The 27,956-nt window shown below is 43.4% G+C and overlaps 1 protein-coding gene across 3 annotated transcripts in view; it reads left to right on the forward strand.

The window, feature by feature from the left end:
- The first annotated feature begins 2,177 nt into the window (after positions 1 to 2,177).
- Positions 2,178 to 27,956, forward strand: part of CD38 (CD38 molecule) — a 57,991-nt gene continuing 32,212 nt past the window's right edge. For 2 of the 3 annotated variants that reach the window (XM_027545074.1, XM_027545075.1), the window contains exon 1: positions 2,178 to 2,692. In XM_027545074.1, the coding sequence (XP_027400875.1) occupies positions 2,481 to 2,692 (212 nt within the window). In that variant the 5' untranslated portion in view covers positions 2,178 to 2,480. Of the gene's footprint in view, positions 2,693 to 2,872; positions 3,085 to 27,956 lie in introns of those variants that run through there. The other variant, XM_027545076.1, reaches the window with a different exon arrangement.

Raw genomic sequence — 27,956 nt, forward strand, 5'->3', positions numbered from 1 at the left:
ATCAAGTGGCCAAAGTATTGGCCATTCATTCCTTCCAATGAATATTTAGCACCACAGTTCAAAAGCATCAATTCTTTGGCACTCAGCTTCCTTTACAGTTCAACTCTCACATCCATACATGACCACTGGAAAAACCATAGCCTTGACTAGACGGACCTTTGTTGGCAAAGTAATGTCTCTGTTTTTTAATATGCTGTCTAGGTTGGTCATGGAGAAGGCGATGGCACCCCCACCATTTCCATTTTGCCTGGAAAATCCCATGGATGGAGGAGCCTGGTAGGCTGTAGTCCATGGGGTCACAAAGAGTCGGACATGACTGAGTGACTTCACTTTCACGCATTGGAGAAGGAAATGGCAACCCATTCCAGTGTTCTTGCCTGGAGAATCCCAGTGACGGGGGAGCCGGGTGAGCTGCTGTCTATGGGGTCGCAAAGAGTCAGACACGACTGAAGCAACTTAGTAGCAGCAGCAGCAGCAGCAATTTGGTCATAACTTTTTTTTCCAAAGAGCAAGCATCTTGTAATTTCATGGCTGCAATCACCATCTGCAGTGATTTTGGAACCCCTCAGAATAAAATCTGTCACTGTTTCCACTGTTTCCCCATCTATCTGCCACGAAGTGATGGGACCAGATGCCATGATCTTAGTTTTCTGAATGTTGAGCTTTAGGCCAACTTTTTCACTCTCCTCTTTCACTTTCATCAAGAGGCTCTTTAGTTCTTCTTCACTTTCTGCCATAGGGTGGTGTCATCTGCATATCTGAGGTTATTGATATTTCTCCTGGCAATCTTGATTCCAGCTTATGCTTCTTCCAGCCCAGCATTTCTCATGATATACTCTGCATATAAGCTAAATAAGCAGGGTGACAATATACAGCCTTGACACACTCCTTTCCTGATTTGGAACCTGTCTGTTGTACCACGTCCAGTTCTGACTGTTGCTTCTTGACCTGCATACAGAATTCTCAGGAGTCAGGTCAGGTGGTCTGGTGTTCCCATCTTTCAGAATTTTCCACAGTTTATTGTGATCCACACAGTCAAAGGCTTTGGCATAGTCAATAAAGCAGAAATAGATGTTTTTCTGGAACGCTCTTGTTTTTTCCATGACCCAGCACATGTTGGCAGTTTGATCTCTGGTTCCTCTGCCTTTTCTAAAACTAGCTTGAACATCTGGAAGTTCATGGTTCAGATACTTTTGAAGCCCGGCTTGGAGAATTTTGAGCATTACTTTGCTAGTGTGTGAGATGAGTGCAATTGTGCAGTAGTTTGAACATTCTTTGGCATTGCCTTTCTTTGGGATTGGAATGAAAACTGACCTTTTCCAGTCCTGTGGCCACTGCTGAGTTTTCCAAATTTGCTGGCATATTGAGTGCAGCACTTTTACAGCATCACCTTTTAGGATTTGAAATAGCTCAACTGGAATTCCATCACCTCCACTAGCTTTGTTTGTACTGATGCTTCCTAAGGCCCACTTGAATTCACATTCCAGGATGTCTGGCTCTAGGTGAGTGATCACACCATCATGGTTATCTGGGTCATGAAGATCTTTTTTGCATAGTTCTTCTGTGTATTCTTGCCACCTCTTCTTAATATCTTCTGCTTCTGTTAGATCCATACCATTTCTGTCCTTTAATGTGGCCATCTTTGCATGAAATGTTCCCTTGGGATCTGAAATTTTCTTGAAGAGATCTCTAGTCTTTCCCATTCTATTGTTTTCCTCTATTTCTTTGCATTGATCACTGAGGAAGGCTTTCTTATCTCTCCTTGCTATTGTTTGGAACTCTGCATTCAAATGGGTATATCTTTCCTTTTCTCCTTTGCCTTTTACTTCTTTTCACAGGTATGTGTAAGGCCTCTTCAGATAACCATTTTGCCTTTTTACATTTCTTTTTCTTGGGGATGGTCTTGATCACTGCCTCCTGTACAATGTCATGAACCTCAGTTCATAGTTCTTCAGGCACTCTGCCTATCAGATCTCATTCCTTGAATCTATTTGTCACTTTCACTGTATAATTGTAGGGGTCTTGACTTAGGTCATATCTGAATGGTCTAGTGGTTTTCCCTACTTTTTTCAAGTTAAGTCTGAATTTTGAAATGAGTTCATGATCTGAGCCACAGTCAGCTCCGGGTCTTGTTTTTGCTGACTGTATAGAGCTTCTCCATCTTTGGCTGCAAAGAATATAATCCATCAGATCCAGTCCATTTTAGTTCGTTGATTCCTAAAATGTCAATATTCACTCTTGCCGTTTAGGAAGTGAACGGCTCTAGGCTTTTTAAGACCTTGAGATCCTTACTGGTCTAGCGATCGCCACTGAGGGACTTCGAAGGAGGGGGGAGGAGTAGGAAAGGAAGCGAGAGAAAAGGCGAGCGAGCGCTAAACGGGAAGTGCAGTTTGAGAAACGGGCTAGCGCTCTCCTCCCCGGCCGCTCAGACTCCAGCGGCCGCTTCTACAAATTGGTCCGGGAGACCCTCATCGGACCCCATGGCCGACTGCTGCACGCCGAGAAAGAAGCTTTGCTGGTGCGTTCTTCTGTTCTTCCTGGTGGCGGGGATCACCGGGGGGGCGATCGGAATCTACAAGTGGCACTACTCCGGGCTCAACAGGTGGCACGGGGAAGGCAGCACCGCCGATTTTCAGAAAATCATCCAGGAGCGATGCGACACCTACACCCAGACGATCCGGCCGGGTTCCAGGTGAGTGGGAGTCTTAGGCGCCCTACGGGGCCCCACGCGCGGTGGGGACGGCACTCGGCGGGGCGCGCTGGGCACAGCTGGGCACAGCTGGACGCCGCGCGCGGCACAGCAGCCGTCTGGATTTGCTGGCAACAAGGCACCTACTGTCCCGAGTCAGCTGAGAGCCCGCCGGGCGGTGCCGAGTAGGCAGTGCAGGCGCGCCTTTGCGCGCGCCACTCCCAAGAGGTGCGGGCGGCCGGTGGTCTCAGGGAGCCCGCCGACAGCACGCGGCTACTGGCGCGTCCGCTCGGCGGGTGGAAGTTGTCCGAGATGCCCTGGGCTTCCATTTGGGGCCGCAGCTCCCCTGGGCGCCCACCGCCCGGCGACTGGTTCGGAAAGTCAACGGGAGGCCGGTGAGTTGCGCGGGGTTTCTGTTCGCCATGTCTTGCCTCCCAAGTCCCCAGAGTGTTGCAGATGACACTGGATTAAATGGTTTGCGGAGCCTGGGGTCGGGGAGGACAGTGTCTGGGGGGCCGGATCACCGACATTCATTTCATTCATTAATATACCAGCCTCGAGATTCTTGTGCGCCCTGAAATAAATGTGACCAGAGCTCCCAGTAACGACAGAAAACAAAGTAACAGCAAGGTTAAAAATTAAGATTCTAACAGCCTCAAAAGTGCATCTGCTTTATGAATCTGTAGGGACCCTGGGAACACCCAGTCTATGGAGACTTTTGTGAAGGTTTCTCCATCCCTATCCCAGCTAGCCACTAATCTCTCCCCAAAGTGAACAGATTTCCTGACTTCCATTACCAGGGCTTAGTTTCACCCGGAAAACTCAGTTTTGAAAGTGTACATGAAGTAGAATAAGCTGGGAAGTGAAAAGGTGCTGGCTGGCTGGCTTGCTGCCTTTTCCAGGCTGCCAAGGGCGGGCAGGCTAGCCGCGATGTTCACCTGTGTGATTCAAATCAGTTCTGCCTCCAAACACACTTGACCCCGGGCTGGGGAGAGAGGAAGTGGGCAGAGAGACTCCCCCCCTTTCCTGCCCCCCAGCCTCCCTGCGGGTGCCCATGAGTTCAGGTTCTAGCGCAGCGACTGAAGTTTCTTATTTGCAAATTGTTCTAGTCCAAAGATTGCCATGGTGTCAAATGTTTTGCTTACAATTAGTTAATTGAGAGAAAATGTAGAAGTTGAGCCATTCCTTTAGATTTCAATTAATGTATCACTTAAATCAAGTGATGTGCTGTGCTTAGTCGCTCATTCATGTCCGACCTTTTGCAACCCCATGGACTGTAGCCCACCAGGCTCCCCTGTCCATGGGGATTCTCCAAATAAGAATACTGGAGTGGGTTGCCATGCCCTCCTCCAGAGGATCTTCCCAACCCCAGGGATTGAACCCAGGTCTCCCACGTTGCAGGCAGATTCTTTACCATCTGAGCCATCAGGAAAGCCCATGAACACAGGAGGGGGTAGCCTATCCCTTCTCCAGGGGATCTTTCCCACCCAAGAATCAAACGAGGGTCTCCTGCATTGCAGGCAGATTCTTTACCAGCTAAGCTACCCTGGAAGCTCAAATCAAGTGATATGCAATCTGAAATGGTAATGATAAAAGCGATCATTTTATTTTCACTTAATTTAATAGTCTTTAAATTGCTGTTGTTTGATCATCTTTGGGGCGTTCATATCCATATAGCAAGCAAGATGCCATAGAGACCAGGTGGCTTTTTAGTGCTTGTCAGGACACCTAGTCAATGTTAAATACACACTCAGTATTCAAAACACACAATATCAAAAAGACATATCCGTTGGCGAATGTGTATGTGAATATATATATATACTTAAAATATTAATGGGGATATCTCCTGTTACTATTTTTTGAACATCTTTCGAGATATCTCACAATACACATACACTCACACTTTGCATAAACAGGTTAATAATTAATCTGGTACTTCCTGTGTGCCAGGCACTTAAAAAATGGCAAACCATTTAGCCCTTTCACAGCAATCTGAGGCATTACCAGTGCTATCTCCATGTTACATATAAGCAAACTGAACTGGAGAGTTTGAGCAAACTGCCCCAAATTTAGCTCCAGAAACTGAACTCTTAACACTCTGCTACCTATGTACATTCTGTAGGTAGAGGGACCACAATGCACTGACTGTGTCTGGAACTTTTTGGAAAGAAAGGGGATACTACCACTCTGAGGTCCCATTTCACGCCGGTCAGAACGGCTGCGATCCAAACGTCTACAAGCAATAAATGCTAGAGAGGGTGTGGAGAAAAGGGAACCCTCTTACACTGTTGGTGGGAATGCAAACTAGTACAGCCACTATGGAGAACAGTGTGGAGATTCCTTAAAAAACTGGAAACAGAACTGCCTTATGATCCAGCAATCCCACTGCTGGGCATACACACTGAGGAAACCAGAAGAGAAAGAGACACGTGTACCCCAATGTTCATCGCAGCACTGTTTATAATAGCCAGGACATGGAAGCAACCTAGATGCCCATCAGCAGATGAATGGATAAGAAAGCTGTGGTACATATACACAATGGAGTATTACTCAGCCGTTAAAAAGAATACATTTGAATCAGTTCTAATGAGATGGATGAAACTGGAACCTATTATACAGACTGAAGTAAGCCAGAAAGAAAAACACCAATACAGTATACTAACACATATATATGGAATTTAGAAAGATGGTAACAATAACCCTGTGTACGAGACAGCAAAAGAGACACTGACGTATAGAACAGTCTTATGGACTCTATGGGAGAGGGAAAGGGTGGGAAGATTTGGGAGAATGTCATTGAAACATGTATAATATCATGTATGAAACGAGTTGCCAGTCCAGGTTCGATGCACGGTACTGGATGCTTGGGGCTGGTGCACTGGGACGACCCAGAGGGAGGGTAGGGGAGGGAGGAGGGAGGAGGGTTCAGGATGGGGAGCACATGTATACCTGTGGCGGATTCATTTCGATATTTGGCAAAACTAATACAATATTGTAAAGTTTAAAAATAAAATCAAATTAAAAAAAAAAAAGAAAGGGGATACTATTAATAATTATGCTGGGCTTAAACAGAACATACGGTCACTTTATCCTTGGGTAGTTTAAGAGCAGGAACTCTGCACACTGGGTTCAAATCCCAGCTCTGTCACAGTGTAACTCTGGGCAAATTACTTTCTTTGAGCTCCAATGTTCTCAGCTGTGGAATGGAATGGCAGTACTTACCACATGGGGGGAATGATGAGAATAAGGAGGAAAGATCCTGAAGTATTCTAAAGGTTCAACATGCTATTTTTGAGGGAAGTGCAATATCACAGGCATCTTTCAGTGATAATAAACATGGACCAAGGCCAGCATCAAAACAGATGTTCCTTTGCTGTAATCAGCCTAAAGGTGACCTCTAAAAACCATTTGCTGCTGGTGCAGGACTTGCAGAGCTCATGGTCAGATCAACCCGTGCATGAGTTCTCCCGGCCACACTGAGATGATCTTCACTGAAAAAGAACAGATTATTCCTAAATCAGAAGAGGAGGTTGCACGAAAGAAAAAGATATCCCAGAAGAAACAAAAACTTATGGCCTGGGAATAAATGCCGCCAAAAAAAAAATCCAAATAAAAGTAAAAGCAGAAAACAAAAAAAGAGGTGCCTAAGATTACATTTATTTAAATCACAATCCACTAAATCGGTCCTCCAATGATGAAAAAGCTTTTCTACTGTAATTATCATTATTATTATTTTTAATTTATAATTGGTCCTGGAGATCTCTCAGTGTCATTCACTACACAGGTTGTGCAGGTTAAGTCGCTTCAGTCATATCCGACTCTTTTGAGACCCCGTGGACTGTAGCCCGCCTGGCTCCTTCGTCCATGGGATTCTGCAGGCAAGAATACTGGAGTGGATTGCCATGCCCTCCTCTAGGGGCTCTTAAGGACACAGGTATCAAACCCCCATCTCTTATGTCTCCTGCATTGGAAGGCAGGTTCTTTACTACTAGTACCATCTAACAGCTAACAGTATTCTGTAGAGTGGATGTAAACATTTCCTGTGTGTGTGTGTGTGTGTGTTAGTCACTCAGTTGTGTCTGACTTTGTGACCCCATGGACTATAGCCTGCCAGGCTCCACTGTCCATGGGATTTTCCAGGGAAGAATACTGGAGTGGGTTGCCATTTCCTTCTCCAGGGGATCTTCCCAATCAAGGAATCAAACCTAGGTCTCCTGCATTGCAGGCAGATTCTTTACTCTCTGAGCCACTGGGGAAACCACCCTTCTGTAGGATGGATGTGGATATTTCCTACTGATAGAAAATTAGTTTCCAGTGCTCATTCAATAAATATTTGTTGAGCATCTTCTATGTTTCAGAAAGTGATCTAGTTCTGACAATACAGGATTGAAGGATAAAGTGCCCACTCTCATGAACCTACCATGCTGGTTGGGGAGAAACATGCTGCAATGAATATTTTTGTCAAATATATAATTTTTGTTTTATATATATATATATATATATATAGTTGTTATATGTATATGTAGCTACCCAGGTGTCTCAGTGATAAAGAATCTATCTGCAATGCAGGAGACACAGGAGACAAAGGTTCGATCCCTGGGTCAGAAAGATCTCTGCGAGGAGAAAATGGCAACCCAATATGTACCTGGAGCATGGCAAGAACAGAGGAACCTGGGGCTCTACAGTCCATAGGGTTGTAAAAAGTTGGACACAACTTAGAGACTAAACAACAACATATATTTGTGTACATATGGGAGTGTTTCTATAGGATAGATTTCTACTGGGCCAAAGGGAGAATTAGGCATATTTTAAAATTTGATAAATATTTCTGAATTCTCTCCAAAGTAACTGTATCATTGTATACCCCCATCACCATCCATCAGAGGTCATACTTCCCCACAATCTTGTCATTGCTAACTAGAACAACAATAGCAACTAGAAAAACAATGGCAACTAATTGTTCCCTGACTGTTGATGATTCTCAGTATATTGTGTATGGTTATTGGCCGTTTATATTTTTTCCTGTGAGTTTCCTATTCAGATCCTTGTTAATTTCTACTGAGTTGCTTGTTTATTTCTTTCTGTGAGAATTCTCCATATATTGTAGATTATATATGTGATGTTTTCTTTCTCTCTTCCTGTTGTTCTTGTAGCTCTTCTACCTTCTGTTCCCCCAGAGACTTTAACTTCAAGGTCATGGTTCTTTGATTAATAACTTCCTCCTTCTATGTTGTCGAAAGTCTAGCAGGCTATTTCCCTGGTAGTCATACCCTCTTCTCCCTGATGAAAGCTGAGACCATTTCTGCGATCCTCCTTTGCACCCATCTCTTGCCTAGACTGCTCTCTCCTGCCTTGGTCATTGATAGTGGGCCGAAGCAGCGATTTATGCCAACTGTTCACCTTGGGATTTCTACTCTGATCTAGCTCTTCCTACCCCTGCAGTACTTTATTCAAACTATGTCTAACATACACAAATGTGATAAGTAATATCATGCAAAACAAAACCATCATAAAAATTATGAGTATAATAATTGCAGCTATGTAAAATTGAGTGTCGAGGAAGAAAGAATGCGGCAGTGCTAGGTAAAGGGACTTGTTAGCCACTGGTAATTATCACTCCACTGCCATCAGTAGGTTTATGGTAGGTCTCTTGCCTTACAACTCTTCAGTTTCAAATGATCTGTAATTGGTATCTTGCTTATCTATTACCATGTAACAAACCACCCCCAAACTTCGTGTCTTAAAACATAAGCCATTTTACTATTTTGCATGACTCTGAGGATTGATGGGGCTTAGCTAGGTGGTTCTTCTGTTCCTTGTGATGTCAGCTAGAGCTGAAGTCACTGGGGGGCTTAGCTAAGCTGGAGCACCCCAAACAGCTCAGACATCACTTCCATGAATGGCACAGCGGCGGGGTCAGCTGAAAGGCTGGTGTCACCTGGGATGCTGGAAATGCTGAGTTTCTTCTTCTCCATGACGTCTCAGAGCCTTCCAGTCACACCTCTGACGTCTTGACCCTGTGAAGGTGTTTTATTGGCAGCACCCTGGGCGTAATCATTGCCTTGAGGCCATTTCTTGCTTTGAAATTCTTTTACTAGGAAAGACTGGGAATCAAAGCAGTTTTATTTCAAACCTAACAAATCTTGACTTGGAAATGCTTGCTCTTGAATCTGCTTAGAAATGAACAGTTCTCTTTTGGTTTATTTCTTTCTCCCTGAATCTTTCTCACAGACAGCTAGAAGAAATGAGTTGGCACTTCCAACATTCTGCCTGGAAATCTCCTTAGCCAAAACCCGAAGTTCACTAGGTCTGCTTCTATTAGCTCCATTATGGCAGATGACAGGTCTTCAGAGCACAGATTTCATTTTCCCAGCCTCCAATAACAATTTCTGTCCTGTCTGTTCAGCCTTCACAAATAGTCTTCTTGAGGCCTTTCTATTAATAACTGTAGCTTGTCACCCAGCGCTAAATGCTAAAGCTATGTTGTAATCAGGAAGAGAGAAAGACAGAGATAGAGAGATAGCGACAGAGGGAGAGAAAGAGAGAAAGTGCTCATTTAACCTATTATTGACTGGAGACGTGGCAATGTGCTTTTAAGAGTGATACAATTTACATCACCGTGCAAAGTTGTTAGAGCTAAAAATTGATCAAGGGTTCATCATACACCCTGTGTTTGTTATCATTCACATTTTGCTCCATTAAGCTTTTGTTCCAACCTTATGTATGTCATAAGCAAGTGTATTACCATAAAATTAAAAAAAAAGACACATCATGAAATTTTAAGTGAAGAGGCATTTTTTGGTGAATTTTATGCAGATACTTTCTCTGATTGTCCAAGCAACATAAATACTAGGATCTCAGAAGATGATAGTTCTTCAGAATATACTTCTGATTCAGACGATGTGACTATTAGGCCAACAAAAAAGAATAAAATCCTTCGTGATTCAGTATTCACTTACATAACAAATCGCTGGCCATAGGCATTAGTTTCTGCAAAAATCCTCCAGTCAATAATGTTTGAGGAATTGGCTCACGTGATTTGGCGTCTGACAAGGCAAAATCTTCAGGGTGGGCAGGCAGGCTAGAGATCCAGGGAAGAGTTGATGCTGCAGCTCTAATCTGAAGGCCTCTGCTGGCAGAATTCCCTTTTCCCTGGAGGAAGTCAGTCTTTTTCTTAAGGCTTTCAGCTCACTGAATGAGGCCCACCTAGACCGTGGATGGTCACCTGCTTTACTCAGAGTGCATCCATTTAAATGCAACACATATCCAGATGCATCTGACTCAATCTCTGGGTACCATGGGCTAGCCAAGCTGACACAGAAAAGGAACAATCGTACACATGTTGGACTACAAGGAGGTCCAACCAGTCCATCCTAAAGGAAATCAGTCCTGAATATTCATTGGAAGGACTGATGTTGAAGCTGAAACTCCAATACTTTGGCCACCTCATGTGAAGAGCTGACTCATTTGAAAAGATCCTGATGCTGGGAAAGATTGAAGGTAGGAGAAGGGGATGACAGAGGGTGAGGTGGTTGGATGGCATTACTGACTCAATGGACATGGGTTTGGGTGGACTCTGGGGGTTGGTGATGGACAGGGAGGCCTGGCGTGCTGCAGTTCATGGGGTCGCAAAGAGTCGGACAGACTGAGCGACTGAACTGAACTGAACTGAACGTGTGTTCTAGGTTTCCATCAGGCCATGCCTCGCTTCCAGGTGCGCTTTCTGTTTTGGTTATCTTTTGCTACATCAAAAATTACTCTAACACATAGGGGCTTAATGAGAGCCTTAATCAGAGCCATTTGTTATCTTTCCCAATTGAGTGGCTTGTCTGGGATCAGCTGGATGGCCTGCTTCACACGGTGCCAGCTTCCTAAAGCTTTAGACCTGTAACCAGCACAGCATCACTTCTACATTGGTTAAGTCACCCCTTCAACCCAGATTCGGGAGGCAGAGAAACAACACCGCCCACTCCATGCAAGGAGTGACAGAGGTATTGTGGGCAGCTGCACCCTTTGTGTATCTTTGTGTTAGCTTTTAAATGTTCGTTTCGTTATCATCTTTTTTGTTCTTCTGTTACATCTCTTTCTACTTTATTGCTTTTTTTTAAAAAAAACTAGATTTTAAAATGTTAAAAATCTAGCAGATGCTTCATGAAATATACGGTCATTTAGTCTAGAGACATTCTGTTGAGGGATATATCTCGAGGATCTAAAAGAGTGCCTGTTATATAATAAGCAAAAGTATTTAGCTGGATTAAATGAGTGACGTACAAGCTATCAAGGGCTACTCAGGTGGCTCAGTGGCGAAGAATCTGCCTGGAATGCAGAAGACATAGGTTGGATCCTGGTCCGGGAAGATTCCCCTGGGGAAGAAAATAGCACCCTTTCCAGGATTCCTGCCTGGGAAATCCCATGGACAGAGGAGCCTGGTGGGCTACAGTCCATGGGGTTGCAAAAGAGTCAGACATGACTTAGTGACTAAATAACAACAATATACAAGCCAGTATATTACAAATAATAGAAATGAACAAAATCGTAATAAATGCCTTTTTTTGTCCCTGTCCCGAGACAAGCTAGGGTCCTGGCTGGAGGCTTGTTTGCTTGCTCATGCTGTCGTGTCCAACTTTTTGCAACCCTGTGGACTGTAGCCCACCAGGTTCCTCTGTCCATGGGATTTTTCAGGCAAGAATACTGGAGTGGGTTGCCATTCCCCTTGGATGGAGCTGTTACTGTTAAGTCGCTTCAGTCGTGTCCGACTCTGTGCGACCCCATAGATGGCAGCCCACCAGGCTCCCCCGTCCCTGGGATTCTCCAGGCAAGAACACTGGAGTGGGTTGCCATTTCCTTCTCCAATGCAGGAAAGTGAAAGTGAAGTCGCTCGGTTGTGTCCAAGTCTTCAGGACCCCATGGACTGCAGCCCACCAGGCTCCTCTGCCCATGGGATTTTCCAGGCAAGGGCACTGGAGTGGGGTGCCATTCCCCATGGATGGAGAGGGGCTGTTTAATTCATCTCTGCATTCCCTGTGGTCCAGCACGTCCTTCATCCCTTTACAGAGTCTTAGTCCGTGCTTGCTGAATTGAACCTGCTTAAGTCCACACTGTGCTTGTTGATACAGAAGCAATGAGAGCCTTAATCAGAGAAGATTCTTCTTTGATCTTTTCCCAGCTGCTAATGATCCCTTCTGTGACCGCATCCACTGTCTTTTCTGATACCTTTATCTCTAGTTCATCATTTGTTTTGGCTTCTCTTTCCTTTTCAAAATTTCCAATAAGATTTCTCAGGGCCAGCGCTTCATTTTTACTTCCCCATGCCTCCCATTTTAATGACTTTAGCATTTCTTTAACTTCCACTTCCCATAAAATGTATGACAAAAAATTGTACCCAATAGCAGATTCATACAAACTCTTAGTCAAGGCTTTCATGTATGTGTGTGTATACCTGGGGCGAGACGTGGAGGATTCAGGGAGGAAGAAAACATGGGTCCTGCTCTCTGGGTCCTACAAGGCAGGTTTAGGACGACTGGCCTGGAAACAGTAACGCAAGACAGGTACAGCAGCTAAGAGAATTGTACCCAGACGAGAGGGGCCCTGAGCAGGGAGGGGCCGCTTCTCTGCTATTAGCCATTTGCTGGATTCTCCAGGGCCATGTGGGATGTACTCAGGTGCCCATCAAACGAGAAAATATCAGTACATGAATTGCCATGTACCAAGGGTCACAGCAGCACCACCGAGATTCAGCAAACTGAACCCACCTGGAGCGGCTGAATCGGGAAGGGCTTGATGAAAGAGGTCATGCATGAAGTCTTCCTTCAGTGGTAGGGTTTCCACAAAAGGCTGTTCCCAAGAGTGTGTATCAACCCTGTTGAACAAAGTCTGGGAGATAGATAAGATGCTACTGCTTGCGGCAGATTGGTCAATCCGTGGACCAAAACTCTTTGACGGCTGTGGGCCCTCTGGAGGATCTTGCTGGTTAGAGGGTCATGTTGGCCCGTGTACAACCTGAACTTTCTCAGCACACGAGACTGTGAGAGGGTGACCGTCCTTGCATGGGCCAGAATGGCAGTGTGGTTTCCCTTTGCAGTGATGGAATGGCCACCTGCTCATCGTCCCTCTTCCCTCTTCAGGTCCAGTTGGACCTTGAACTTCATCAGCGCACCGCAGGGCCTTGGGTTCACCCATGTGCTCTCTGTGATTATCAGGTTTCCTTCACGCCTGTCTTTCTTTCTGGGCTTCTGAGGCCGGGACCAGTGGCCAGAGAGTCTCAGGTGAACCCTACTGAATGTGGAAAGTGGAACAAGGATCCAAGCTGCTGCTATGGTTACGAGGAGGGAAGTCAGACCCTGCAGCTGAGTTATCTGTGGAAGGAAGGGTGGAATGGAGTACATATGCAAATAAGCTGAGTGTGGGGCCTGTGGGGCTTGGGGTGCTCCCAGCATATCTGGGGAAAGGTAGCTGGGGGTGGGTAGAATCTTCTAGAAGGAGGGGTTAATTGGATGCTCTGGGAGCCCATTAGATGGCTGAGTGAGAGAGGACAGGAACAGAGGAGAGAGAGAAGGAGAGAGGTCACTTCCAGGCTCTTTGGCCTCAGGCTTTGCTTCTGTTGTTCTCAGAAAGGTCGGTGCTGTTTGCAGCTGCCTGCCGCCCAAGCTCCCGCCCTGGTATTGTTATTAATAACCCAAGGAAGTGGCCATGAAAAAGGAAACCTTTATTCAGTACCACAGTGAGCGCTCACAGCCTCTCTGCTTCCTCCTTTACTCTTTGGAGGGAAAAACCCTTGGAAAACAGCCCAAAAGCCTGTTTAGAAATTTTGATGGGATAAAGGTTGGGAATCCATGTGTATGGGTTGTCTGCGTGCACTAGGAGCTTTATCTCGGGGGTTCTTTCTCAACTTATCAGCATCCTGTCGGGGAAGTCTCAGGACACACATTATAGGGATGGAGCCAAGACAGTTATTACAAACAATCAAGTGATTTCTGACAGTTAGAGCTTGCAAGGTAACTTGTGGGGTCCTCGTACAAATAAAGATGACTTGCTCGTTGTTCAAAAAGCAGGAGGAAGATTTCCTTTTATTCTGTGGTCTTGAGCTTCCTAGGTGGCACTAGTGGTGAGAACTTCCCGTCGATGCAGGAGACATAAGAGACATGGATTCCATCCTGGATGGGGAAGATCCCCTGGAGGAGGGCACGGCGACCCACTCCAGTATTCTTGCCTGGAGAATTCCATGGACAGAGGAGCCTGGCAGGGTGTGGTCCATGGAGTTGCACAGAGTCAGACATGGTGGTTTATCATTATTATTTTATGTGATTTTTCTGGCTGCGCTGGAAAGTGTAGCTTGGTTGCTACACTTGGGCTTTCTCTAGTTGCGGCCAGAGGAGGCTCCTCTCCAGTTGTGGTGCCAGGGCTTCTCGTTGCAGTGGCTCCTCCTGTCAGGGACCATGAGCTCCAGAGTGCTGGCTCAGGAATTGTGGAAAATGAGTTTAGTTGCCCCCAGCGTGTCGGATCTTCCCAGACCAAGGATGGAAGTCATTTCTTCTGCATTGGCAGGCGGATTCTTAACCACTAGACCACCAGGGAAGCCCTTCCAGGTGGTCTTTGCCTGCTCTTGGAAGTCGGGTTGTTACCGAGTCCAAGCTCACCGTGATGAATCCGAGATAAGGCCCTGCAATCAGGACTTTATCTGGGAGGCAGCTGACCGAGAAGATGGCAGGCTAGCTCCTCAAAAGAACCATATTGTGGGGACTGGAAGCCAGGTTCTTTAATGGATCAGAGATGAAGGGAGGTGAGGAAACTAAATAAAAAGACTATTAGTCCTTACAAATGTCCCCCACAATGGCAAGTCTCAGGCAGGGAGATGTGTTAGTTTCACTTCCTTGCAGACCTTCACAGGTGGGTGGCTCAGCTCATCTCCCTGAGGCCGGCCATTGTGCATGCAGATAATAACAAAATGGGCAAGATGCGGGTTCCAGTCACAGAAACAGATCCAGCAGAAATTCAAAATTAACCTTTCCTGGTTGCAGGGTCCCCTTGAGCATAGGGGTTACTGGCAGGGAGAGTTCAGACCCTCACAGGTGCTGGACTGCTCCCCACAACTTGGTACACAGGGAAGGGGCGCCTGACTCCACTGGACACTCCTGCTGGTGGGCAGAGCGAGGAAGGGTCCTCACAGGCAAGATCCTGCCCCAGGGAGGTGGAGAAGCAGCGGATGGGGAACAATATGTGAGCCAAGGCTTCAAGGCCCTGGCGCCCCTTCCAGCGTCCTATCGGGCTTCTCTTGTAGAAACACGAAAGCAAAGGTAAAGTTTTTAAAAGTTTCCAGACAGTGACTTCAGAGCATTAAACTCTAAGTGCAGTCTTTCTGAGCCCCGGGCTCTCTGTGACTGTATCAGTGCATGAAGACAATCTTGAAGTTAGTCCACGGCAGAGTGGGGACCGAAACTCACCTCTTTCTACCCTTGGAATCATCAGGCCCATTCAAACGAAGAGGAAACAGAGACAGAGAGAGCTTTTCCCATGGTCGGAGCTGGCTAAATGGTAGAACTGCTTTTGAACTGACTGCGTTCCCATTCAATGGTTTCCAAAAGAGGCTGTTCTAAGCAAGTCTGAGGCCAGAGGCAACCCGTTCCCAGTGTGTTAGCGTTTCTGCTGTCTCTAGACGGAGGTGTTCTCCTCCGTCATCTCAAGGTGAGTCATTAAGCTGCTGGGTGAGGTCACAGGTCTCCATTTAGTGAGGCAAGGTCCTAATGTTTGTGCTTTGGGACATACTGCAAATTTCTGCAGGAAAGGCAGCAGAGTGCCACGCCTGCGCTAGTTATCAGCCGCAGGCTTTGTGGTTTATTTCACGTCTTGAACCATCACCTCTTGGAACTGGGTCAAGAAGGATGTGGTTCACACCAAGCACTCTAATCCTGGGTACCTGGAAGCCACTGCCGACTGATCACAGCACGTTAGGGCGAGCCTGGGTTCAACCTCAGCCTGCCCTGTAGATAGATAGCAGTTGGTTAGAATAGTCCGGAGAGATGATGTCTATTGGTGATTTTGCAGCAGAATCATGTTGCTTATAGGTAGATAAGTATAAAATATTATTTATTTCACCTGGGGATATTCTTCCCCTTCACTTTCAGATATGGACTTTCAGATATGGATGCTTAAGTGCACTAGTGAGTAACAAATGAGAGCGGTCCTGGAGTAGGGGCAGCTGGAGGGGACACAGGATAAAGGGCCTAAAGTTGTGCAGTTAAGACAAATCTGATGGGAGGGACCGTAGGTGACCAGATGTCCTCTACCAGTTGAAAAAGAATCTTGAGTGAGTGGACCAGATGTGTGTTGTATAGCTCAGCAAGGCAGAATCAGAGCCTCAAGAGGCAAAAAAAAAAGCCAAGAATATCTGCCAAGATTTGCACAGCTCATCACAACCTTTTTGTTGAGCATTTTTTGTTGTTATTGTTGTTGTAGTTGCTGCTACCACATGGCATGAGGGATCTTAGTTCCCCAAGCAGGAATTGAACCTGTGCCCCCTGTAGTAGAAGCCCACGAGTCTTAACCACTGGACCACCTTGGAAGTCCCACAACTTATTTGAACTGAATAATTTATTTGAATTCATTTGTCAAAGCAGGAGTTTCAAAATGCTTAGAGTATGACTTTTATAACGTACAGAATCAACACATGTCAAAGATTTATTTATTCATTTATGAGGGAATCTGCAAAATGATAAAGTCCACTCAGAGAACACTGGGAAGCACTGGATCACTTATAAGTATTTTAAAGGGAATATTAGAATAGATTGGCAGGTTAGATATAAACTGATCAATGTTCTGCAAGGCAATAAGAAGCCATAACCTTTGGGAATATCTTTTCTATCAGACAGAAATTATTTGCAACTCTAACGGACAAGATCTATAAGTTACCATCAAACTTCATAAGATTTGAGAGTCAGTAGAAAGGACAAAGACACAACCTGCTAGATAATTAACTCGTTCTGGAGTAAACGTGTCAAGAAAGAGGAAAGTGAGAAAGCTGGTTCAAAACTCAACATTAATAAATTAAGATCATGGTATCTGGTCCCATCACTTCATGGCAAATAGAAGGGAAAAAAGTAAAAGCAGTGGCAGATTTTATTTTCTTGGGCTCCAAAATCACTGCAGATGGTGACTGCAGCCATGAAATTAAAAGACGCTTGCTCTTTGGAAGGAAAGCTATGACAAACCTAGACAGCCTATTAAAAAGCAAAGACATTACTTTGCCAACAAAGGTCCGTATAGTCAAAGCTGTGGTTTTTCCAGTAGTCATGTACGAATGTGAGATTTGGTCCATTAAGAAGGCTGAGTACTGAAGAAATGATGCTTTCAAATTGTGATGCCAAAGAAGACTCTTCAGAGTCTCTTGGACTGCAAGAGATCAAACCAGTCAATCCTAAAGGATATCAACCCTGAATATTCATTGGAAGGACTGATGCTGAAGCTCCAACACTTTGGCCACCTGATGCAAAAAGCCAATTAATTGGAAAAGACCCTGATGCTGGGAAGGATTGAGGGCAGGGGGAGAAGGGAGAGGCAGAGGATGAGATGGTCGGATAGCATCACCAATGTAATGGATGTGAATTTGAGCAAACTCTGGGAGATGGTGGAAGACAGATGAGCCTGGCTCCAGAGGGTTGCAAAAAATTGGATATGACTTAGCAACTGAATAACAACAAGCTTGTTGAACAGTGACCCCAAAGGACAATGAAAGGATGTGTGCCCACCTTTTGGCTTTATTTCCAAATTGTGTCTACTTTTCGTAACACAGTTATTCAGTAAGTTTTTATTGAGATTCTGTTATGTCTCATAAACTCTGCTAGGTCCTGGGGATATAGCAGTGAACAAAACAGACTAAATTCTTGCTCAGATGCAATAGATATTGTAGTGGGAGGTGGGGCACAGACTAGAAAGCAAAAAATATGTCATGGGACGGGTGGTGACAAGTGCTGGAAGGAGTGCTTAGAGTTTTAAGTACGGTAATAAAATAAGGAAGGCTTTGGTGAAAGATGACAGGTTTGTAAAGACCTGAAGAAAGAGGGACAGCAAAAACTAGAAATGTCTGCAGAAGAGCATTCTAGGCAAAAGAAAGGACATGTGCAAAGGCACTGAGGCAGCAAGGACATGCATAGGATCAGAACTTTTTGTTACAGAAATCTTTAAACATTTATAAAACTAGAGAAAATAATAATCGACCCCCTTTTGACCATTCAGTTCAGTTCAGTTCAGTCACTCAGTCGTGTCCGACTCTTTGCAACCCCATGAATTGCAGCACACCAGGCCTCCCTGTCCATCACCATCTCCTGGAGTTCACCCAAACTCATGTCCATTGAGTCAGTGATGCCATCCAGCCATCTCTTCCTCTGTCGTCCCCTTCTCCTCCTGCCCCCAATCCCTCCCAGCATCAGGGTCTTTTCCAATGAGCCAACTCTTCGCATGAGGTGGCCAAAGTATTGGAGTTTCAGCTTCACCATCAGTCCTTCCAATGAACACCCAGGACTGATCTCCTTCAGAATGGACTGGTTGGATCTCCTTGCAGTCCAAGGAACTCTCAAGAGTCTTCTCCAACACCACAGTTCAGAAGCATCAATTCTTCGGTGCTCAGCTTTCTTCACAGTCCAACTCCCACATCCATACATAACCACAGGAAAAACCATAGCCTTGACTAGATGGACCTTTGTTGGCAAAGTAATGTCTCTGCTTTTGAATATGCTGTCTAGGTTGTTCATAACTTTCCTTCAAAGGAGTAAGCGTCTTTTAATTTCATGGCTGCAACCACCCATTACTCAACCTCAAAAATTATCAACATTCTGCTATTCTTCTTTAATCTGTCTTCTCAAATTTTTTTTTCCCCTAAAGCAGAGGTCCTCAACCTCTGGGATCTAATGCCTGATAATCTGAAGTGGAGCTGATGTAATAATAAAAGACAAAGTGCACAATAAATGTAATTCACTCAAATCATCCTGAAACCACCCCACTTCCACCTGTCCATGGAAAAATTGTCTTCCATGAAACCCATCCCGAGTGCTAAAAAGTTTGGGGACTGCAGCCCTAAAACACTTTCTTTAAAGCAAATTCCAGACTTCACATTACTGTGTCTGTAAATACTTCAGTCTGAATCTTGAATGAAAAATAACATTAAAAAAATTCAAACCAATGTAATACCATACTCTCATGTAACAAAATAAAGAGCATTTTTTCAGTGTTATGCAATATCCAACTTGCATTCAGTTTTCTATGATTTTCTTAAAAATCATGTAGTTTATGATTGATTTGTTCAAGTAAGGATTCACTCATTACATTCAGCTATCTGAAGTATCCTCTAAGTATCTTCAAGAAGGGATTATTAGTATCCTTTAATTCATAATCATTTTTAAGAGCCTGTTACTGTGTTGAAGAGATTCGGTGATTTGTCTTGTAGAATTTCCTACCTGCTGGATTTGGCTCCTGGTTTCATTTTATGTTTTCCTCTAGTCCCTGTGGGCTTCCCTAGTGGCTCAGATGGTAAAGCATCTGCCTGAAATGCAGGAGACCCTGATTCAATCCCTAGGTCAGGAAGATCCCCTGGAGAAGGAAATGGCACCCACTCCATTATTCTTGCCCGGAAAATTCCATGGACTGAAAAGCCTGGTAGGCTACAGTCCATGAGGTCGCAAAGCGTTGGACACAACTGAGCAACTTCACTTTTCACTAATCCCTGTGGTGAGTGGGCTTAGTCACTTAGCTGTTTCCAGCTCTTTGTGACCCCATGGACTGTAATCAGGCTCCTCCACCCATGGGATTTTCCAGGCAAGAATACTGGAGTGGGTTGCCATGCCCTCCTCTAGGGGATCTTCTGGACTCAGGGATTGAACCCACGCCTCTTACATCTCCTGTCCCTGTATGACCTGCAGACAGAGTGCTAGATTAGAGTCAGATTACATTTGGGAGTGGTCAGGAATGCTTCATAGAGGGAGCTGTAGAATTCCTTGGGCATCACCTCAGGAGACACATAATGTCACGCTGTCTCTCATTTAGGGGCGTTAACAAGATTGGCCATTAACCGCCTAATTCATTCATTATAAAGTTCCACAACAACTTTTCATTGAATTAGTTTAGCAGCATTTGATGAGTGTTGCCAAGATTGATTATTTCCATAGGAGCTGTAAATGGATGTTTCCTTTTGAGAGAGTCAGTTCCTAGGCAGGTTGATAGGGAGTCTAGGGGTCCCCAAAGAGAGAGGGGTCTGGAATTCTCAAGGAGGAAAAAAGGACAAACTTTTTTTCTTTCTCCACATTCCTTAGGATTATATACCAATAATGTATCCTGCCTAAGGACAGTCTTTGGATTCAACCTTCTGTTATTTTAAAATGTTAATTATGGGAGTATACCTGGTCTTTACAAGGATGTATCTTGCCTGAGGACAGTGTTATCTTAAAATGTAAATTATGGGAGTAGGTCGGAGGAGGTCTTTACAACCTCCAGACATTCTTTGGATTATATAACCTCATTATTAACACTAGCAAGCGGGTACTCTTTCTGCCCCCTTCTGATGCCTATGTCAGAAGCTTTCTCTATCTCCTTTATACTTTAATAAAACTTTACTACACAAAAGCTCTGAGCGATCAAGCCTCGTCTCTGGCCCCGGATTGAATTCTTCTCCTCCGGGGGCCAAGAATCCCGGTGTATTCACGTGATTCAACAACAACCTTTCACTTTCCTTTCTGTCAAAATGCTTTTACTTAGATCCATAGAAAATGTCCTATTTACTGTTCATCAGTTTCTCAACCTTAAAAAACTTAGCAAGTACAAACTAAACAGAAGAGTCTACAATGATGAATGTAATTTGAACAACAAAAACTAGAAATGGACAGAAAAGAAGATGAAAATTATAAATTTGAAAATACAATGTAATTTTTTGAAATTAAAAAATCTTAGGCTAGATATTATGTATACAGTCACCAAGTAGCATTAAAAAATAAAAACATGTGCATTTAATAGTGATGAGTAAAATGGATATTATCCAATTGTAAAATTTCTTCTGCACTTATTCTGATTCTTACAAACAGAAGGCTATCTTTCACCAACCATTTGGTTGTCCTGAAATAGAGTCCATGAAAGAAAAACAGGATAGATGTTTGTTTCTTTACCTTTTAAAAAAAATCAATTTATGGAATAACAAATTGGTTAATGCTCTATCAACTTCTAGAGGTGACCTTTGAGTTTTTTAAAGTATCATTTTGAACTCATGATTTCTTATATGTTTAATGAGTATCATGACAGAAAGTGAAGAAGAACTAAAGAGCCTCATGATGAAAGTGAAAGAGGAGAGTGAAAAATTTGGCTTAAAGCTCAACATTCAGAAAACTAAGATCATGGCATCTGGTCCCATCACTTCATGGCAAATAGATGGGGAAACAGTGAAAACAGTGGCTGACTTTATTTTCCTGGGCTCCAAAATCACTGCAGATGGTGATTGCAGCCATGAAATTAAAAGATGCTTACTCCTTGGAAGGAAAGTTGTGACCAACCTAGACAGCATATTAAAAAGCAGAGACATTACTTTGCCAACAAAGGTCCGTCTAGTCAAGGCTATGGTTTTTCCAGTGGTCTTGTATGGATGCGAGAGTTGGACTGTAAAGAAAGCTGAGTGCCGAAGAATTGATGCTTTTGAACTGTGGTGTTGGAGAAGACTCTTGAGAGTCCCTTGGACTGCAAGGAGATCCAATCAGTCCATCCTAAAGGAGATCAGTCCTGGGTGTTCATTGGAAGGACTGATGTTGAAGCTGAAACTCCAATACTTTGGCCACCTCATGCGAAGAGCTGACTCATTGGAAAAGACCCTGATGCTGGGAAAGATTGAAGGTGGGAGGAGAAGGGGACAACAGAGGATGAGATGGTTGGATGGCATCACCAACTCAATGGACATGGGTTTGGGTGGACTCTGGGAGTTGGTGATGGACAGGGAGGCCTGGTGTGCTGTGGTTCATAGGGTGGCAAAGAGTTGGACACGACTGAGCGACTGAACTGAACTGAATTGAATGAGTATCAGTTACTTAGATCACTATTCAAACTACATCAGAGTGCTAATTGCCACTGGATAATCATTAACTATTTGGCCTTTTTAATAGATGATGCTAGAAAATATATCCTTTTCAAGAAAGAGAAGTTAAGAGCTCATACTGATTATTCCAATGTAAAGGATGCAAGGTTTTTAATCTAATATTTTTAAATTTATGTTTATATCTTTCTCTGATACTAAAAATCTTGGTTCCTAATAGCATTAACATAATCATGTATTTTCTTTCATATGTATATAAGAAATAATTAAATAATTATATGTGTATTATTATTGTTATTAGCAAAATGTGTAAATATCTTTATGATTCTTTTGGTCCTTAGGATACAGGATGCATCCCACTAGTGATGAATAGTGATGTATAGAATGATGAATAGTGGGGTACAAGTGTCTGACACAGTACTAAAGGGATCCCTCTGGTTGCTGGGTTGAGAATAGATGGTAGGAAGAGTCATGGAAGCCATGGAGAAGTTCATGTAGTTGTTGAGGTGAGAAGTGATTGCGGAGTTGGTCTTGATGGATGGGGGTAAGAAGGGGATATATTCTGAAAACAGATTTCGTGTGATTTGCCATGGACTTGAATATAGGATATTAGGAAAAACGAATAAAAAAAAAAACAAAAAAACCTCTGAGGTTTGTGGGCTGAGTTACCAGAAAAATGCATTTCCCTATATTAACAAGGGAAAGACTCAGGTGAAGCAAGTTGGGCCAGGAACCACCAGCTTGGTTCTGTATGTATTAGCTTTGCATTGTCCGTTGTCACTGAAGTGCAGACATTGAATAGGATGCTGGTTGCTATGAATGAGGGTACTGGGGAGAGGTCTGGGCGAAGATATGAATGTGAAAGTCAACTGTGCATAGAAATTCAAGCTGATGTTTCATGTGGAGGAAGTGTCACTGGTCTTCTTCAAGTAATTCTGACTGGCTAAACAAGATGAAAACTGAAAATTGACCAATGGATCAATGACTTGACAAGATGGGTTTTAGAGGAGTGGTCATGGTGAAAGCCTGTCATACTGGACTGAAGAAGAAGAAGGGAAAAGAGGAATTGGAAATTGTAACTAGACAGCTCTCCCTAGGAGTCTTGCCGGAAAGGAGAGCAGAAGTGACATGGTGCTTGGATGGATAAGGGGGGGATCCAAGATGGGAGAAATTGGGGCTAGTTTGAGAGACAGCTTCTTTGAAGTGGACGGAGAAATTGTCTAGGTAAAGAATGCGTCTAAATTTCTACGGTTTTCTAAGGTCTTTGACAACTGACCTACCGATATCAAACTCAGCAACATTTTTAAAGTGACTCATCTTGGTCGTTTTTACCCAAAACTTCAACTTAGTTTTCACAGGAAAAAAGTTTTTCTTTTTTCATGCATCCAATTTATTTGCGAACAATTTAATGAAAGGGTATAATTAAAGCAAAAAGAATAGGCATACACCTACTTAAGAATAGGTAAATAAAGAACCAAATGAGTAAAAATGGAAGCTCTTGGGTATCCTAGGAAGTAGCCTAGTAATTGTGTAGAAGGCAAGCAACTTGTATAGAGGGAGTGAAAAATGCTGGTGGGTAACGCAGAGACTCAGTTAAATATGGGTCAGTTAAGAGTTTCTTTTTTCATTTTTGCAATGAATGATTTTAGAAATGGTCAGGCATTGCATTTTTTTTTTTTTTGCAATTAAATATCTTTTTCTTGCCTCAGTTCAGAAAACTACCAGGACAAACTTTTCCTTAAATGAATTGTGGTGTAAAGATCTGCCTGCAATGCAGGAGACCTGGGTTCGATCCCTGGATCGGGAAGATCCCCTGGAGAAGGCAAAGGCAACCTACTCCAGTACTCTTGCCTGGAAAACCCCAAGGACAGAGGAGCCTGGCGGGCTACAGTCCATGGGGTCACAAAGAGTCAGACACGACTGAGCGACTGTCACACACACACACACTCACGGTGTAAAGAACAGATGCAAGATGGTGAGACTGAAACATGAAACTCAGTGCTAGATGAAATCAAGAATTGCTTCCGTGTGTGCCTGGAAGGGAACGAGTGATTATATTCACAAGTTTTGTAGTTGATCTGAGTGGAGAGTAGTGACAGCTTATGGTGAACGATGCTGGATTCGTGATCTCTGAAGAAGATTTAGCTTCGGGACCAGGGACCAGGCTTGATCACTCAAGAGCTTTTGTGTAGCAGAGTTTTATTCAAGTTAAGAAAAGGCTCGGAGAAAGCTTCTGACATAGACATCAGAAGGGCGTGGAGGATGCCCCCTTGCTGGTGTTTGCAAGGGAGTCGTATATTTTTTAATTAATTATTACAATAAATCAAAAGAATGTCTCAAGGTTGTAAAAATTTTACTAGACCCACTCCCATAATTTACATTTTAAGATAACAGGATTAGCCAGAAGGTTTTCAGGAAGGAGAAACTGTCCTCAAGCAGGATACATTGTTGTTATATAATCCTTAGGACAGAGTTTAAACTGAGTCGTTTGTTGTGTAATCATCAGTTCCAGGCTTAAAGAAAAAATGTTTTATGTGACTAAGACCAAGGAATGTAGAGGAAAAAAAGTTTGTTCTTTCCTCCTCCTTGAGAATTCCAGACTCTTATCTCCTCCTTGGGAACCCTGAACTTCTTATCAACCTGCCTAGGAATTGACTCTCTCAGTAGGAGATCATGGTTTGTTTGTTTGTTTGGTTTAATATCACCAGTAAATACCTGCTCTGAAACTGGGAGGGATCATGAGAAGGTTGTTTTTAAAGATAAAAGAGAACGTGAAACCTGAGGTCAGAAGCTTGAATAAGTGGTGCATGAGAATGACATTCTTTCTCCTTGCAGTGACTTTTCTTCTAATTTTAAAAATAAAACATGCCCTTTTTAGAACACTTGGAAAAAAAAATTTTTTTTAATGTAGAGAAGAATACAAAATCACTTAACCCCCAAGTGAAGTGAAGTGAAGTCGCTCAGTCGTGTTCGACTCTGTGACCCCATGAACTATAGCCTGCCAGGCTCCTCCATCCATGGAATTTTCCCAGGCAAGAATACTGGAGTGGGTTGCCATTTCCTTCTTCAGGGGATCGTCCCAACCCAGGGATTGAACCCAGGTCTCCTGCATTGTAGGCTTTACCGTCTGAGCCACCAGGGAAGCCCCAAAGTGGAATTCTAAATACTAGTGGGGCATACCAGAAAAATTAAGGAGATTCAGAAAAGGAAGCTGTATACCTGCTTAAATGGGTGGCTTCAGCTAAGTAGTTTTATAGATAAAATTCATATTTCCCCCATAATATGACATTGAAAAAATTGCTAATCTACATTCTACCTGAATGCATTTATATAGCAGAAAGCTATCTACCTCTTGAGTCTCTGGATGTTTTGAAGCAGTTAGGAAAGCTTGATTTGAAGTGATGTTAACAATTCCGCCCATGCTTTTACTTAGCCATGATCCACACTCGCCTTGCCATGGTTAAGATGTTTCTTTTCTCTTATTGTGACTATCAAACAAAGATTATAAAGTGGTTTCTGTCTTTGGCACCCCACAGTTTAAACATTGTAAAATGCATAATAAAATTTCTTCCTTCATTATCTTGGTTTTTCGGAGTAAAAGTCTGTGTATGAATTAGCTTGTCTACAGCAGTAATAAAATCTCCTTGGGGATTCTTTAAGAGTAAAGAAAGATGGAAAACATGCAGTTTTGTATGGAAACTTGGAGAGATTTAAAACTACAGAGGAATGTGTGAGACTGAGATCAAAGGTAACTGTATTTGGGGGATCTGATTTCATGTTTAAATACTTCTTGGTAAAAATTTTAAAAGGCTTGCATTTTTTTTTTCTTGTCTAGTGTAACTTCTTTGTTCCCACTCATATTTCATTTTGTGCAGCTTTTTGGAGCTCCTTTCTGTCTGCTAAATTGGGTGCTGTTCCATTCATGAATTGTTGATCTTTAAAATAAAAAATAATTTTAAAGTTTCGGAAACCAAGATTATGAACGTATCTGTTTATGCTGAACGTTGTACGTTTTGCATTTGACAGGTCCAGTTTTCTTCATGCTTCTCTTTGTTCAATATTCCTTACTCCTCGGTTCATATATCCTCTCAGGTCTTTTCTTTTAAACACGTTAAATCATGATAATGTTAAACACACTGAAATATCTGTGGAACAAACATGCAGAATTAACTGACAATAAAACTTTTGTCATACTTCCTTCCGATCTTTCCCCCCTAGTTTTCAAAGAAACAACATGTTAGAGATAAAAATCAAAGTACATCTTCCCTCAGTTTTCTTCTTTCTCAGATGCAAGCAATACTCGATTCACCTATATCTTTCTAGAAATATCTTCTGAATATATGAGCGCATATGCACGTATTCTTTTTTTCTGCACACAGTCTTTCATCTGTGTCTCACTTTTTTTTTCACTCAATAGTGTATCTTGATTATCAATGTAGTTCTGTCTCATTCTATAATAGTGTTCCACTTTATAGATTTACCAAATTCTAGGAGAAGGCAATGGCACCCCACTTCAGTACTCTTGCCTGGAAAATCCCATGGACGGAAGAGCCTGGTAGGCTACAGTCCATGGGGTCGCTAAGAGTCGGACACGACTGAGCGACTTCATTTTCACTTTTCACTTTCATGCATTGGAGAAGGAAATGGCAACCCACTCCAGTGTTCTTTCCTGGAGAATCCCAGGGACGGGGGAGCCTGGTGGGATGCCGTCTCTGGGGTCACACAGAGTCGGACATGACTGAAGCGACTTAGCAGCAGCAGCAGCAGCAGCAGACTTGTATTGATGGACATTTAGGTTGTTTTAAAACTTCCCTGGTGGCTCAGACGGTAAAGCGTCTGCCTCCAATGCGGGAGACCTGGGTTCAATTCCTGGGTCGGGAAGATCTCCTGGAGAAAGAAATGGCAACCCACTCCAGTATTTTTGCCTGAAAAATCTGATGGACGGAGGAGCCTGGTAGGCTATAGTCCAGGGGGTCGCAAAGAGTCGGACACAGCTGAGCGACTTCACTTTAAACTTTTTAAACTTTTGCAATAGATTGCAAACTATGCTGCAATAAAATCCTTGGGTTTGTGAGACAGAATCCTAGAAGTCAAAATATTTACCACGCTACATTTTGAAAACATGGACACACTTCTCTTGATGAAGCAATCCTCTTCATGAGGCAGCAAAGCTTTATTTCCCCATATGCCAACTACGCAGGATGTTTTAAAAACTTTCTGATTTTTGTCAATCTGATAAGGGAAGATGATACTACATTTGAAATCTAGTTTGTATTTGTTCTGTGTTTTTGCCCTGTAGAATGAACTCTGCTTTTTTCCACTTACCAATATGTTTTGGTGATTTCAATTACATTATTTTAATGATTTATTCATGTTGCTATATGAACACTAGTTCATTCATTTTAACTGTTGCATAGTAGCCTAGTGAATGACTGTATCCTACATTTATGAATAGATTTCCTTTTTCTAAAGGTATACATTTAATATATTTATTTTAAAATTTTTTCTTTCTTTTTTAACTATCACAGATTGTAATTGTACAGCATTGAGAAGTGTAGAACAAAATACAGTTATTGGAGGAGAGTTGCTCTACGGTGTTTTGTGTTGGTCTCTGCCCCAGATCAACATGAGTCAGCACAGGTACACACACGCCTTCCTCTGAGCCTGCCTCGGACTTCTCTTCCCATCCCGCCGCTCTAGGTGGTCGCAGAACACTGGGTTGAGCTCTCTGTTTCACACGCAAATTCTCCCTTATTCTCAGTTTTCGCTGACCTAAACCATGCTGAAACACTCACGTCTACTTGTGCCTGTGTTTTTTCTCAGATGTTTAGCTAGAGACAGAGTTCCTAAGCCACAGACTGCCGTTTTCCCCCTTCCTGGGTGCATTAGCTTGCTAGAGCCACACTAACAAACCGCCACAAACTGGGTGGCTTGAACAATGGGAATTTCTTGCCCCACAGTTCTGGAGGCCAGAAGTCCAAAGTCAGAGTGTTAGAAGGCTTGGCTCTTTCCGAGGACCATGAGGAAGCCTCTGTTCCGGGCTTCTCTCCAGTTTCTAGACGCCTCAGGCATTCCTTGTCTAGCAGATGGCATTCTCCCTGTGTCTCCACATTTTCTTCCTTCTGTGTGTGTCTGTTTCTAGGTCCAAATTTTCCACCCTCTCTGAGGACCCTGGTCATACTGAGTAAAGGATCACCCTTATTCTCACCTCTA

This window comes from Bos indicus x Bos taurus, chromosome 6 (genome assembly GCF_003369695.1).
Source record: "Bos indicus x Bos taurus breed Angus x Brahman F1 hybrid chromosome 6, Bos_hybrid_MaternalHap_v2.0, whole genome shotgun sequence".
NCBI lineage: Eukaryota > Metazoa > Chordata > Mammalia > Artiodactyla > Bovidae > Bos > Bos indicus x Bos taurus.